This window comes from Mobula birostris, chromosome 24 (assembly GCF_030028105.1).
Source record: "Mobula birostris isolate sMobBir1 chromosome 24, sMobBir1.hap1, whole genome shotgun sequence".
Taxonomy (NCBI): domain Eukaryota; kingdom Metazoa; phylum Chordata; class Chondrichthyes; order Myliobatiformes; family Myliobatidae; genus Mobula; species Mobula birostris.
The window spans coordinates 62,221,518-62,235,878 of NC_092393.1; the positions used below are offsets into that span (position 1 = coordinate 62,221,518).

The 14,361-nt window shown below is 43.7% G+C and overlaps 1 protein-coding gene across 1 annotated transcript in view; it reads left to right on the plus strand.

Annotated features, from left to right (window-relative positions):
- Positions 1-14,361, plus strand: part of luc7l3 (LUC7-like 3 pre-mRNA splicing factor) — a 38,615-nt gene that overhangs the window by 12,459 nt on the left and 11,795 nt on the right. Inside the window, exons 3-7 of the mRNA XM_072242477.1 lie at positions 713-752; positions 835-982; positions 1,118-1,192; positions 9,808-9,912; positions 10,004-10,165. Coding sequence (XP_072098578.1) covers positions 713-752; positions 835-982; positions 1,118-1,192; positions 9,808-9,912; positions 10,004-10,165 — 530 coding nt within the window. The remainder of the gene's footprint in view (positions 1-712; positions 753-834; positions 983-1,117; positions 1,193-9,807; positions 9,913-10,003; positions 10,166-14,361) is intronic.

Here is a 14,361-nt window from a genome sequence, read left to right on the forward strand (position 1 = left end):
TCTACTCTATCTTTTCCTTGTAGTATCTTGTATACCTCTATCATGTCTCCTCTCATTCTCCTTCTCTCCAGAGAGTAAAGCCCTAGCTCCCTCAGTCTCTGATCATAATCCATACTCCTTAAACCAGGCAGCATCCTGGTAAATCTCCTCTGTACCCTTTCCAATGCTTTCACATCCTTCCTATAGTGAGGCGACCAGAACTGGACACAGTACTCCAAGTGCGGCCTAACCAGAGTTTTATACAGCTGCATCACTACATCGCGACTCTTAAACTCTGTCCCTTGGCTTATGAAAGCTAACACCCCATAAGCTTTCTTAACTACCCTGTCCACCTGTGAGGCAACTTTCAGGGATCTGTGGACACGTACCCCCAGATCCCTCTGCTCCTCCACACTACCAAGAATCCTGCCATTTACTTTGTACTCTGCCTTGGAGTTTGTCCTTCCAAAGTGTACCATCTCACACTTCTCCGGGTTGAACTCCATCCGCCACTTCTCAGCCCACTTCTGCATTCTATCAATTTCTCTCTGCAATCTTCGACAATCCTCTACACTATCCACAACACCACCAACCTTTGTGTCATCTGCAAACTTCATTTGGTGTTATGTTTATGTTAACACTGGGGCTCACAGAAATCAAGTTGTTATTAGGCTGGATAAAGTCCTTGCTGTGTGAAAAGTATGACTGATGATTTTACTTGATTTTTTTGCAGGTCCTTGTGAGAAAATTCATGACGATAACTTGCGGAAGTAGTAAGTATCTCACTTTCTGAGGGGGGCCTCGAAGTGTCTGCACGTGGAGCAGATGTGTTATTGTTCTGCTTTCCTCACACAGTTACGAGAAGAGCTCTCGATTCATGAAGGTGGGTTATGAGAAGGATTTCTTGCGCTACCTTCAGAACCTGATGGCAGATGTGGAGCGGCGGATCCGTCGAGGTCATGCTCGACTCGCACTGTCTCAGAACACAACGACAGGAGCCACGGTAAGTCTGTAGAGGCGTGCGTTGCTGTGATCGTGGGGTTGTGATTACTATGTAGAGGTGGGAAAGAGACATCTGTCTTATGGAGCTGGTTCGAAGGTCTTGCTGATGTTGGTAATTCTGGTTTTCATTTTGTAGACTGGAGGGCCTGTGAGTAAAAATGAAGAGAAGGGTCAGGTCCTAACGGAGAAAATTGAAGAACTTTTGGAACAGGTAAGGGATCAGATTCCTCTTGGTCAAAACAAACTATTGGATTTCCTGGGCATTATTGCTGATTCCTGTATTAAGCCGCTTGGTAGGAAGTGGCAAAGACTTCCTCTAGTTCAGGGGTACCCAACCTTGGGTCTGTGGGCTGTCAGTTAATGGTAGGGGTCCATAGCACAAAAAAGTTTAGAAACCCTGGCTCTAGTTAGACTTAAACAACTTGAGCTGATTGTGTTACTGCTTTAGTCAATGGAAGTTTTGCACAAGCAAGAATGGGTTACAGTATTTTTGGGCAGTTCTTCAAGGTGGGTCTTAACTAATTTTGTTCATGCTAAACTCCAGGGAATACAGGCCCAGAGCCATCATATACTCTTTATACACTAACCCTTTCATTTCTGGAATAATTCTTGTGAACCTCCTCTAGACTCTCTCCAATGCCAGCACATCCAGGGGTGCAAAACTGCTCACAATACTCCAAATGCGCTCTGACCAATGCCGTATAAAGTTTCAGCGTGCAAATCCAAAAGACGTAGGAGCAGAACCAGACTGTTCAACCTTTGGGTCTGCTCCACCATTCCATCATTGCTGATTTATTATCCCTCTCAACCCCATTCTCCTGTCTCCTCTCTGTAAACCGAGTCATCAAACAGATCCCTGCCACTGAGTTTTTTTCTTCATCCTTTCTTCCTGCCGATGTGCGTCTTTGTCGTTGACCCCTCTAAGGGAAATAGTGTTAGAATTAGGTTTAATATCACCAGCATTAGTTGAGTAATTTGTCTTTGCAGTACAATACAATATGTGATAATAGAAAACACAACTAGTTGCTGTGTGAGTGTGTGTGTGTGTAGCAAAAATAGAAATAAAAGGTGAGGTAGTGTTTATGGGTTCAGTATCCATTCCCTGGAAATCAGATGGCAGAGGGGAAAGAGTTATTCCTGAATCATTGAGTGTGTGCCTTCAGGCTTCTATACCTCCTTCCAGATGATAGCCGTGAGAACAAGGCATGACCTGGCTGACTGGTATCCTTGATGATGGATGCTACCTTTTCTCGGCATTGCTCCTTGGAGATGTCCTGGGTACTATGAAGGCTAGTGCCCATGATGGAGCTTTCTGAGTGACTCTCTCTAGGCCCCTTGTAATTTTGTACACATTAACTAAGCTACCCCTCAGCTGTCTGTCCCAGACAAGATCTCACAGCCTATCCTTTTTTTTCCTTATCTACAACATCCCTATTAAAGCTCCAAGATCCTCTACGCTGTGAACGTACCAGTATTCCAGCTGTAATCTGACTGGTGCCATGTTCAATTCTAGCATAATCTTGTTTGTCTTTATTTGCCTAAGTTAATGAAGGTTATTTATATGCCTTTTTACCCACATTGGTGAATAGTCCTGTTACTGTTAGGGTCTGCAGATGTTCCTCAATGGCAAGTTTTTCCCCACCATTTATTATACATTTCCTTGCATGTCCCTATAATCACCACCTCCTGGATCAAATTCTGTTTGCCACTGCAGTGTAGAACTTGTCACTGTCAAACATATGGACAGTTCTGGCATCGATGATGTATAATAAACGTAACATCCAAAATATCAATAAACATTAAATGTGCACTCCAACACAATTACTGAACAACAAACACTAGAGGAACACGAAGTTCTATAAATTGCCCAACAGTTTGTCCCAACCTTTTGTAGCTCAGCAACCCCGTCCCCCAGCACTTTCATATTTGCCAATGTGCCCCTCCCCCCTCAAAGCACTTTCATACTTGCCAAAGTCACTCTTGGGCACAATATGTTTTCTGGCGCCCCTATAGTGTAAAAGTCTCCCATATGCTAATAGATAAATAAAAATTTACAGCAGAATCATTTGTCCTTAAACTTGGCTCACAAGGTATCTGTGTGCTGTACGGCAGCTTCAGTATCAATGTGATCCTTGAACTTGATGGTTTTTAACAGGAGTTGAAATATTTGGTTCAAGTTGTGATAGCAGAAGCCTTGAGTAACAATGTCCAAGTGGTTTGTTTTTTTTTTGTATGTGGTTTACTGTACTGAAGCCTCTTTCAAAAAGGTAGACAGTGGAAATTCAATGAAGAGCAGCTTAGCTCTTCTCCAAAGACCAGGAAACTTTGTATGACAGTGTAGCCACATACTACAAAAGCCGGCATTATTACTTCATTCTGAATTTTGATAAATTCATCTTGTGAGCTGTCTTCCTGTTCTTCCATCTTGCAAAGAATTAGGTTAAGAAAATAAGACATAGGAGCGGAATTAGGCCATTTGGCCCATCAAGTGCTCCCCCATTCAATCTTGGCTGATGCTTTTTCTACCTCTCAGCCTCACTCCCCGGCCTTCTCGTAATCTTTGATGCCGTGGCCAACCAGGGACCTATCAGTTTCCAACCTCTCCTTCAATACCCCCAACAACCTGTCCTCCACAGCTGCCTGTGGTAACAAATTCTGCAAATTCTCCACACTCTGGCTAAAGAAATTTCTCCGCTTGTTTTCAGTGGATGCTCCTCTATCCTGAGACTGTGCCTTCTTGTCCTAGACTCCCCACTCCCACCACCATGGGAAACATTCTTTCCACATCTACTCTATCTACTCTCTCTAGGTTTCAACATTTAATAGGTTTCAATGAGATCCCCCCCCCCCTCATCCTACTAAATTCCAGTGAGTACAGACCCAGAGGTAATCAAATGTTCCTTGTATGATAAACCTTTTTTTCCCTGGAATCATCCTTGTGATCCTCCACTGCACCCTCTCCAATGCCAGCACAACTTTTCTTGGGTGGGGAGCCCAAAACTGTTCACAGTACTCAAGGTGAGGCCTCACCAGTGCCTTATAAAACCTCAGCATCACATCCTTGCTCTTGTATTCTAAACCTTTTGAAATGAATTGAGGAACAACTGCGCAGATGCTTGGATGTCATCGCGTTTGACTGGCGGGAAGAGTATAAGAGGCAATCATTTTTTCCTCAGTTTGATTGAGGAATGACTGTGCAGGCGTGTGGACGTCAGTGAGTTAGACTGGCGGGAAGAGTATAAAAAAAAGACAGCTTTATAGAGCAAGTGACGGAATAGGGGGAGATTAGGAGGGCTTTGGCTCAACAGAGCTTCTGAGGTAACGGGTTGAGGTAAGGTAAGTTACTTGTGAAGGACAGGATTAAGAAGTATGTCTGTGAGGCTGGTGTTCTGTACAAGGTGTCAGATGTGGGGTGTCCAGGAGACTCCTAGCCTTCTGGATGGCCATATCTGCGCCAGGTGCTCCTTAGGGACCAGGTTAGGGAACTGGAGATGCAGCTTGATGACCTTTGGTCAGGGAAAGTGAGGTGATAGAGAGGAGCTATAGACAAGTAGTCATACTGGGGCCTCGAGAGACAGATAAGTAGGTAACAGTCAGGAGAGGGAAGGGCAGGAGTCAGATACTAGAGAGCACCCCTGTGGCTGTCCCCCTTAACAATAAATACTCCTGTTTGAGTGCTGTTTTGGGGGGGGGGGGGACACATGCCTTATGAGAATAGGTTATGAGTGAACTTGGCCTTTTCTCCTTGGAGCAATGAGGGTAAGAGGTGACCTGATAGAGATGTATAAGATGATGAGAGGCATTGATCGTGTGGATAGTTGGGGCTGAAGTGGCTAACACGAGAGGGCATAGTTTTAAGGTGCTTGGAGGTAGGTACAGAGGAGATGTCGGGGGTAAGTTTTTTACGCAGAGTGGTGAGTGCGTGGAATGGGCTGCCAGCAACTGTGGTAGAGGTGGATACTATGGGGTCTTTTTAGAGACTCCTGGATAGGTACATGGAGCTTAGAAAAATAGAGGGCAGTGGGAACCCTAGGTAATTTCTAAAGTAAGTACATGTTCAGCACAGCATTGTGTGCTGAAGGGCCTGTATTGTGCTGTAGGGTTTCTGTGTTTCTATGAATGCTATCATTGCATTTACCTTACACACCACTTACTCAACCTGGAAGCTAACTTTTAGGGTGGTCTGCACAAGGGTTCCCAAGTCCCTTTGCATCTCAGATGTTGGCATTTTCACAGTTTAAAAAATAGTCTGCACATTTATTTCTACTACCAAAGTGCATAACCATGCATTTTCTAACATTGTATATCATTTGCCACTTTTTGCCCAGTCTCCTAATCGTCAAGGTCTGTCTTCAGCCTTCCTGTTTCCTACCTGCCCATCCACCAATCTTCATATGACCTGCAAACTTGGCAACAAAGCCATTTATTCCATCATCTAAATCATTGATATACAGCATAAAGAGAAGCAGTCCCAACACTGACCCCTGCAGAACACCACTGGTCACTGGCAGCCAACCGGAAAAAGATCCATTTATTCCACTTGCTGCTTCCTACCAATCAGCCAATGCTGTAACCATGCTAGTAACTTTCCTGTAATACCATGGGCTGTTAACTTGGTAAGCAGCCTCATAAGTGGCACCTTGTCAAAGGCCTTCTGAAAGTAAAAAGAACATCCACTGCATCCCCTTTATCTATCCTACTTATCTCTTCAAAGAATTCCAATAAGTTCATCAGGCAAGGTTTTCCCTTAAGGAAACCATGCTGACTTTGTCCTATCTTGTCCTGTGTCACCAAGTACTCCATAACCTCATCCTTAAAAATTGACTTCAACATCTTCCTAGTAGGCATCAGGCTCGCTTGTCTACAATTTTTCTGCTGCCTTCCTCTTAAAGAGTGGTGTGACATTTGTAATTTTCAAGTCCTCCAGAACCATGCCAGAGTCCACCTTCACAATCTCTAGCATATCTCTTTCCGAACCCTAGGGTGCAGTTCATCTTGTCCAGGTGACTTGGCTACCCTTGGGTCTTTCAGCTTTTTGAGCAAGTTCTCCCTTTGTAATAGTAACTGCACTCACTTCTCTTTCCTCACACCCTTCAACATCTGGCACACTGCTAGTGTCTTCCACAGTAAAATATTAATTTAGTTCATCTGCCATCTCCTTGTTCACCCGTTATTTCTTCGGCTTCACTTTTTAGCGGTTCTGTATCCATTCTCATCTTTCTTTTATATTTTTCTATTCTCCTTGATATGTTTGAAAGTTTGCAATCTTGCTTCCATGTTTCATCTTTTCCCTTCTAATGATTCTTTAAGTTGCTTTCTGTATCTTGCTGCTAATTTTTGTTTTGTATGCCCTCTCTTGATTTTACATTAACTTTGACTTTGGTCATCCATGGTTGTACTATTTTGCCATTTAAGTATTTCTTTGATTTTTGGAATATATCTATCCTGCACCTTCCTCATTTTCCCCAGAAACTCAAGCCATTGCTGCTCTGCTGTCATCCCTGCCAGCAATTCCTTCCAATTTACTTTGGCCAACTTCTCTCTTACCACTGTAATTTCCTTTACTCCAGTGAGGTACTGCTACATCAGACTTTTACTTTCTGCCTATCAAATTTCAGGTTGAACTCATACTGAGGTTACTGTCTCCCAAGGGTTCCTTTACCTTAAGCTCCCTAAATTGTCTCTTGTTCATTGCATAACACCCAAACTGTTCTAAAAGGTCATCTTGTAAGCATTCAGCAAATTCACTTGAGATCCATTGCCAACCTGATATTTCCCAATCAACCTGCATGTTTAAAATCTTGTTGCCCTTTTGACCTGCCTTTCTATTTCCCATTGTAATCTGTAGTCTACATCCCAGCCCCTGTTGGGAGGCCTGTATCATCGTCCTTTTACTCTTGTAGTTTCGTAACTCAACCAACAAGGATTCAACGTCTTCCGATCCTATGCCATGTCTTTCTAATGATTTGAAGCAGTTCTTCACCAGCAGAGTCATGCCGTCAAATCTGCCTCCCTTCCTTTTCCTCTGATACAGTGTAACCTTAGACATTCAGCTCCCAATTACAACCATCCTTCAGCCACTATTCAGTGATGGCCGCAATATCATACCCAGCTGCATGTAAAAGTGAAACAAGATCATCCACCTTATTTTTTATACTCCATGCATGGAGATATAACACTTTGAGCACTGTATTTGCTACCGTTTTTGATTCTGCATCCCTAATGCACTGATACTCATCCTGCTGGCTGCAATTTTATTGTCATCTGCCTGCCCTTCCTGACTGTCTGACTGAACACTATCTTTGCTTTTTTTAGCATCTGTCCTATCCTGAGTCCCTTCACTCTTGATTCCCATCCCCCTGTCGAATTAGTTTAAACCCTCTCCGAAACCTCTAAATAACCTGCCTATGAGAATATTGGTTCTCCCTTGAGTTCAGGTGCAACCCGTTCCCTTTGTGCAGGTCATACCTCCCCTAGAAGAGATCCCAATGATCGAAGAACCTGAAGCCCTGCCCCCTGCACCAGCTTCTCAGCCATGCATTAATTTGCCAAATCATCCTGTTTCTACCCTCACTGGCACGTGGCACAGGTAGCAATCCAGAAATTACTAACTGGGAAGTCCTGCTTCTTAGCTTTTTAACTAGCTCTCTAAATTCTCTTTTCAGGACCTTATCTCAGTTTCAGTTATACTATCTTCTTCGAAGACATCTGTCTGCTCCCTACCCCGCTCCAAAATGCTGTGGGTATGATCCGAGACGTCCCTGGGTGGCAACATACCATCTGGGTGTCCCATTCATGTCCACAGAAGCTCCGGTCTGTTCCTCTGACTATTGAGCCAGCACTCACTACTGCTCCCCTCTTCTCCATCTTTCCCTTCTGCACCATGGACCCATGCTCAGTGCTGGACTTTGTTTTCCTGATCGTTCACATCCTTGAATCAATTCTGAAAATCCTTCAGTGACTGCAGGTATAAGCAGTACTCTTGTAAATCACTGTGACTGAAAGAGAGTACTATACCTTCCATGTAGGGAAACTGAGAACAATTCTTCCAATGTTTTGCTTATATATTTCACACTTTCTGATAAAAGTGGTCACTGTACTTTTTGCCTGGATTAAACTGAAATTCTCACCCTGTAGTTTCATATTTAGAATATTTAGGAAGGGTTTTGGCCCGAAACGTCAACCGTACTTTTTTCCCATTGATGTTGCTTTGCCTGCTGAGTTCCTCCAGCAGTTTGTGTGTGTTGCTCGGATTTCCAGCATCTGCAGATTTTCTCTTGTTCATATTTAGAATGTTCATTTTGTCATACAGATCGGCTGGGTATGCCACATCTCCACGTAGAAGTTCTATCTTGTTTCCCAAGTTCTTGTTAACTTTGAGCAAAAATTCAACCAGTGTCAAAAAAATCAAAGGAACGTTTTAAACAACAGCTTTTTGACAGCCAACACACTTCAGTATGAAGAAGCAAGTTTTAAACTCTTCATTGTTATCTTGGCATAACTGGTAAAATATTCTGCTATTTAAAGGGTGAGCTTTAATTTTGTTGATGTCAGATATTACAAGAGTCGTGCTTGAAAAAAAAGTCACTGGCTGTGGGATATTGATGATCAACAGACTTGGAATTTCTTTTCATAAATGCCACTAAACCAGCATAGCGACCAGTGGTATTTGGTGCTCCATCTGTTACACAAGGAATGTTCCTAATGGGAATTATTTTATCCTCTATATACATTTTGAGCTTGTCGTAGATTGATTCTCCATTGATATTTGTTTTTAGCTTTTTACAAAAGAAAATCTCCATAAACTTTTCCTTTTTTGATGAACCATGCATATGCCATTGTTGTCTTGCACAGTTGACTCATCCAGTTGTGTCCCAAATTCTGTTCTTTGTAGCTCTGTGCATAGTTGATGCTCAATGTATTCACTTATTTCGTCAATATGACGAGCTGGAGAGTTATTACTCAGAAGAATTGATTTTAAAATACCGGTATCCATTTTGAGAACAATGGTGAGCACTTCTGATACAGCAGGCATTGTTAATCTTTCACCGATTATATGACATTTTGCATACTTTGCTATCATTTTTGGAAGTGTTGTAAGAAGTGGTGAGACAACAATCAAGGACGTTTGGCAAATGACTTGAGTGCAACGCTTTTCAAATGTTTCTTTCCTCCTCTGCAACTGAGAAATAGCAAAATAGCCTTTCTTGGGTGTCTGTTACGGAACTGTTCCTGCAATCTTCATTGGACAGTACAGTATTAGAAATAAGACACATGGAACGTCGCTGATCTGACGGGAACGGAATAAAACCGTACTCCAGGTATTGACACATTTTCTAAAATTCAAGGCTTCGGGACTTTCAGACTTGTAGAGGCGCACCGTGTCTAGTTATCTATCATTAATGGGGCTAAATTAAAATAAAAAAATTAACATAAACTGGGAATGCCTATCAGATGTTCACATGGCATTGAATAGACAGTCAGGTCTTGTGCCTCAAGTTAGGGTGTGGCTTACCATACCCCCAACACAACAGTCTTGAGCTCTTCCCTACGATTGCTATTTCCCCTAATGCCCCTTTAGGACATGTAACCGCCCCCTTGGGAATCACTGACCTAACAGATCCTTCAACTTTGGGTATCTTAACCAAGACTGCTTTTGTCCTCTTGGGTAAGAGGTTTCATTTCAGAGATCATGCTATTTATTACAGCACTGCTTTGAGCATTGTAATACTGATTGTGAGCAGGTATTTTCCTTGGCGAAGTGTCTTAGAACGTTCTGAGGTTGTGAGAAGGTGCTTTTGATGTGTATGTTTTGCTTGCGTGCAGATAGAGGAGTTGGGCTCTGAGGGGAAGGTAGAAGAGGCCCAGGGTATGATGAAACTCGTAGAACAGCTGAAAGACGAACGGGAACAGCTACGATCTGCCAGTTCGGTGAGTCTTCCGTAGTTCACTGACATTAGTATCTCAGCTGTTTAGAAAAGTAATGTATGTTTTGAAAAATAATAATTGAATATTTCTGCAGACCATCGAGAGCTTTGCAGCCCAGGAGAAACAGATGGAAGTGTGCGAAGTATGTGGTGCATTTCTTATTGTGGGAGATGCCCAGTCCCGGGTCGATGACCATTTAATGGGAAAACAGCACATGGGTTACGCAAAGATCAAAGCAACAGTGGAAGAACTGAAGGTTAGTCTGTAGTCAGGATGTTGTAAAGGTTAGACCAGACCTCACTGTGGTTCTGCACTGTGGCAAAGACGTACTCATGGGGTGGGGGTGGAAGTCCAGCACATGTTCACCGGACTGATAATGGGCTAAAGGAGTATTTTTCAGGCAATTTGTGTGAATTTTGGTCTTTAAGCCTTTAAGTTTAAAAATTTAAATATTGATCCAATGGAGATAATGAGACATGGAATTTTATAGGTCCTTGTGTTGGTCTGTGCATTTAATGTTTCGTGTTTATTGGTTGTGTTTACTGTGTTGGCAAGCAAACCAGTGTGCATGGTCTGCATTCTATTGGGGGATTGTTTGGCATGTATTAATGGAACGTGGAGCTTGTATGGAATTGACTTTATTACTTGCATCCTTCAAATATGTGAGTAAAAATCTTTACGTTATATCTCTGTTCAAATGTGCATTTGTAGTAATTTATAATATGTACAACAGGACAGTCAATATAACATAGAAGTACAGTTTTGTCAGCTTGAATTAATCAGTCTGATGGCCTGGTGGAAGAAGTTGCCTGGTGGAAGGAGCCTGTTGGTCCCGGCTTTTATGCTGTGGTACCGTTTCCCGGATGGTAGCAGCAGGAACAATTTATGATTGGGGTGATTTGGGTCTCCAATAGTCCTTCGTCTTTTTACACACCTGTCTTTGTAAATGTCCTGAATAGTGGGAAGTTCACAACTACAGATGTGCTGGGCTGTCCGCACCACTCTCTGTAGAGTCCTGTGAATGAGGGAAGTACAGTTCCCATATCAGGCAGTGATGCAGCTAGTCAGGATGCTCTCAATTGTACCCCTGTAGAAAGTTCTTAAGGTTTGGGGTGGGGGGCATACCAAATGTCTTCAACCATTTGTGGTGAAAGAGGTGCTGTTGTGCCAGTGTGCTATGTACAGACCATGTGAAATCCTTGGTGCTGTTTATGCTGAGGAACTGAAGCCGTTCACCCTCTCAACTCCAGATCCATTTATGTCTATAGGGGTTAGTCTGTCTCTATTCCTCCTGTAGTCCACAACCAGCTGCTTTGTTTTTGCGACGTTGAGGGATAGGTTGTTTTCTTGACATTCCTGTGTCAGGGTCATGACTTCCTCTCTTTAGGCTGCCTCATTATTATTTGAGATTAGGCCAAACAGTGTAGTGCTGTGGGTGGGGATACAGTCATGGGTATACAGAAAGTAAAGGAGGGGGCTTAGGACACAGCCCTGAGGGGCACGTGTGTTGAGGGTCAGAGGGGCAGAGGTGAGGGAACCTGCTCTTACCACCTGCCAGCGATCTGACAGGAAGTCCGAGATCCAGCTACACCAGGCAGGGTGAAGGCTGAGGTCTCTGAGCTTCTTGTTGAGCCTGGAGGGCTGTTGAAGGCTGAACTGTAGTCTTAAAAACTCTCTCATAAGCATCTCTCTTCAGATGTGCAAGGACGATGTGTGGCTATTGTGTCATTTGTCAATTGGTTGTGTCGGTAGGCAAATTGTAGAGGGTTCAGTGTGAGTGGCAGCATGCTGCCCATGTAGTCCTTGATCAGGTTCTCAAATCATTTGCTGCTTATTGTGGTGAGTGTGACAGGACGCCAGTCATTCAGACATGTTACCTTGGTCTTTTTAGGTGCAGGGACAGTGGTGGATGTTTTGAAGCAGGGAGGCATGACACTGGGAGAGGGAGAGATTAAAAATGTCTGTAAACACACCTGCCAGTTGTGCCATGCACATCCTGAGTACTCGCCCTGGAATGTGGTCTGGTCCTGCAGCCTAGGGTAATGGATGAATTGAAGGAAACTTATATTAGGCAGGAAATGGTGTTGGATAGGCTGTTGGGTCTGAAGGCTGATAAGTCCCTGGGACCTGATGGTCTGCATCCCAGGGTACTTAAGGAGGTGGCTTTAGAAATCGCGGATACATTGGTAATCATTTTCTAATGTTCTGTAGATTTCAGGATCAGTTCCTGTGGATTGGAGGGTGGCTAATGTTGTCCCTCTCTTCAAGAATGGAGGAAGAGAGAAAACAAGGAATTATAGACCGGTTAGCCTGAAGTCGGTGGTGGGAAAGATGCTGGAGTCAATTATAAAAGATGAAATTATGACACATCTGGATAGTAGTAACAGGATTGGTCCGAGTCAGCATGGATTTACGAAGGGGAAATCGTGCTTGACTAATCTTCTGGAATTTTTTGAGGATGTAACTATGAAAATGGACAAGGGAGAGCCAGTGGATGTAGTGTACCTGGACTTTCAGAAAGCCTTTGATAAAGACCCATATAGGAGATTTAGTGGGCAAAATTAGGGCACATGGCATTGGGGGCAGAGTACTGACATGGATTGAAAATTGGCTGGCTGACAGAAAACAAAGAGTAGGGATTAACGGGTCCCTTTCGGAATGGCAGGCAGTGACCAGTGAGGTACCGCAGGGCTCAGTGCTGGGTCCGCAGCTGTTTACAATGTACATTAATGATTTAGATGAACGAATTAAAAGTAACATTAGCAAATTTGCCGATGACACAGCTGGGTGGCAGTGTGAAATGTGAGGAGGATGTTATGAGAATGCAGGGTGACTTGGACAGGCTGGGTGAGTGGGCAGATGCAGTTTAAAGTGGGTAAATGTGAGGTTATCCACTTTGGTAAGAACGGGAAGGCAGATTATTATCTAAATGGAGTCAAGTTAGGAAAAGGGGAAGCACAACGAGATCTAGGTGTTCTTGTACATCAGTCACTGAAAGCAAGCATGCAGGTACAGCAGGCAGTGAAGAAAGCTAATGGCATGCTGGCCTTCATAACAAGGGGAATTGAGTATAAGAGCAAAGAGGTCCTTCTGCAGTTGTACAGGGCCCTGCTGAGACCACACCTGGAGTACTGTGTGCAGTTTTGGTCTCCAAATTTGAGGAAGGACATTCTAGCTATTGAGGGAGTGTAGTGTAGGTTCACAAGGTTAATTCCCGGGATGATGGGAGCGACTGGGCTTGTATACTCTGGAATTTAGAAGGCTGAGAGGGGATCTTATTGAAACATATAAGATTATTAAGGGATTGGACACGCTGGAGGCAGGAAGCATGTTCCCACTCATGGGTGAGTCCAGAACCAGAGGCCACAGTTTAAGAATTAGGAGTAGGCCATTTAGAACGGAGTTGAGGAAAAACTTTTTCACCCAGAGAGTGGTGGATATATGGAATGCTCTGCCCCAAAGGCTGTGGAGGCCAAGTCTCTGGATGCTTTCAAGAAAGAGATGGATAGAGCTCTTAAAGATAGTGGAATCAAAGGTTATGGGGTTAAGGCAGGAACTGGATACTGATTGTGGATGATCAGCCATGATCACAGTGAATGGCGGTGCTGGCTCGAAGGGCCGAATTGCCTACTCCTGCACCTATTGTCTATTGACTGTCCGCCCATTGGAAATACCGGTGTACTTTGGCCTCAGATGACCAAGCTGCCAGTGGCATCCTGCAGGTCTCCTCAGGGGCTCAGTATTGGTGACGTTGAATCGGGCGTTTAAAAAAAAAAGATTTTGTTTGGGAGAGAGGCAAGTTGTTTGGGAGAGAGGCATTGATATTGGAAACTCCACTGTGTTTAGCTTTGAAGTCTGCAATGGTGTGCAGACCTTGCCATAAGATGCGTGTGTTGTTGGTGGAAAGTTGAGTCTGAATCTTGTCTCTGTATTGTTTCACTGCCTTGATGACTCTGTACAGATCATAGCTACATTTCGTTAGCTCTTGTTGATTGCCGGCAATGTAAGCTCTATGTTGCACTGTAAGTGCTGCTTGCACAGAACTGTTGATCTAGGGTTTCTGATTCAGGAAGACCCTGACTGATTTCTGGGGGACAGCATCCTCGATGCACTTCCGGATGAAACTCGTGACCTCTTCCATGAACTCGGGAGACATCCTCATCATGGAAGACATTCCAGTCAACTTCATCAAAGCTGTCCCTTAGCATGGTTGGACCAACAGTGGATGGTTTTAACCATGGCCGCCTCTTGTTTCAACTTCTGCCTGTACTTTGGCACCAGAAAAATGGAAGAGTAATCTGATTTTCCAAATGGAGGGTGGAGGAGTGTTTTGTAAACGTTGTGGAAGGGAGAGTAGCAGTGTTCGAGTATGCTATCTCCCTGTGTGCTTACCTGGATGTGCTGACAAAACTTCGGAGAGACTTTAGTCAGCGATGCTCTATTAAAGTCTCC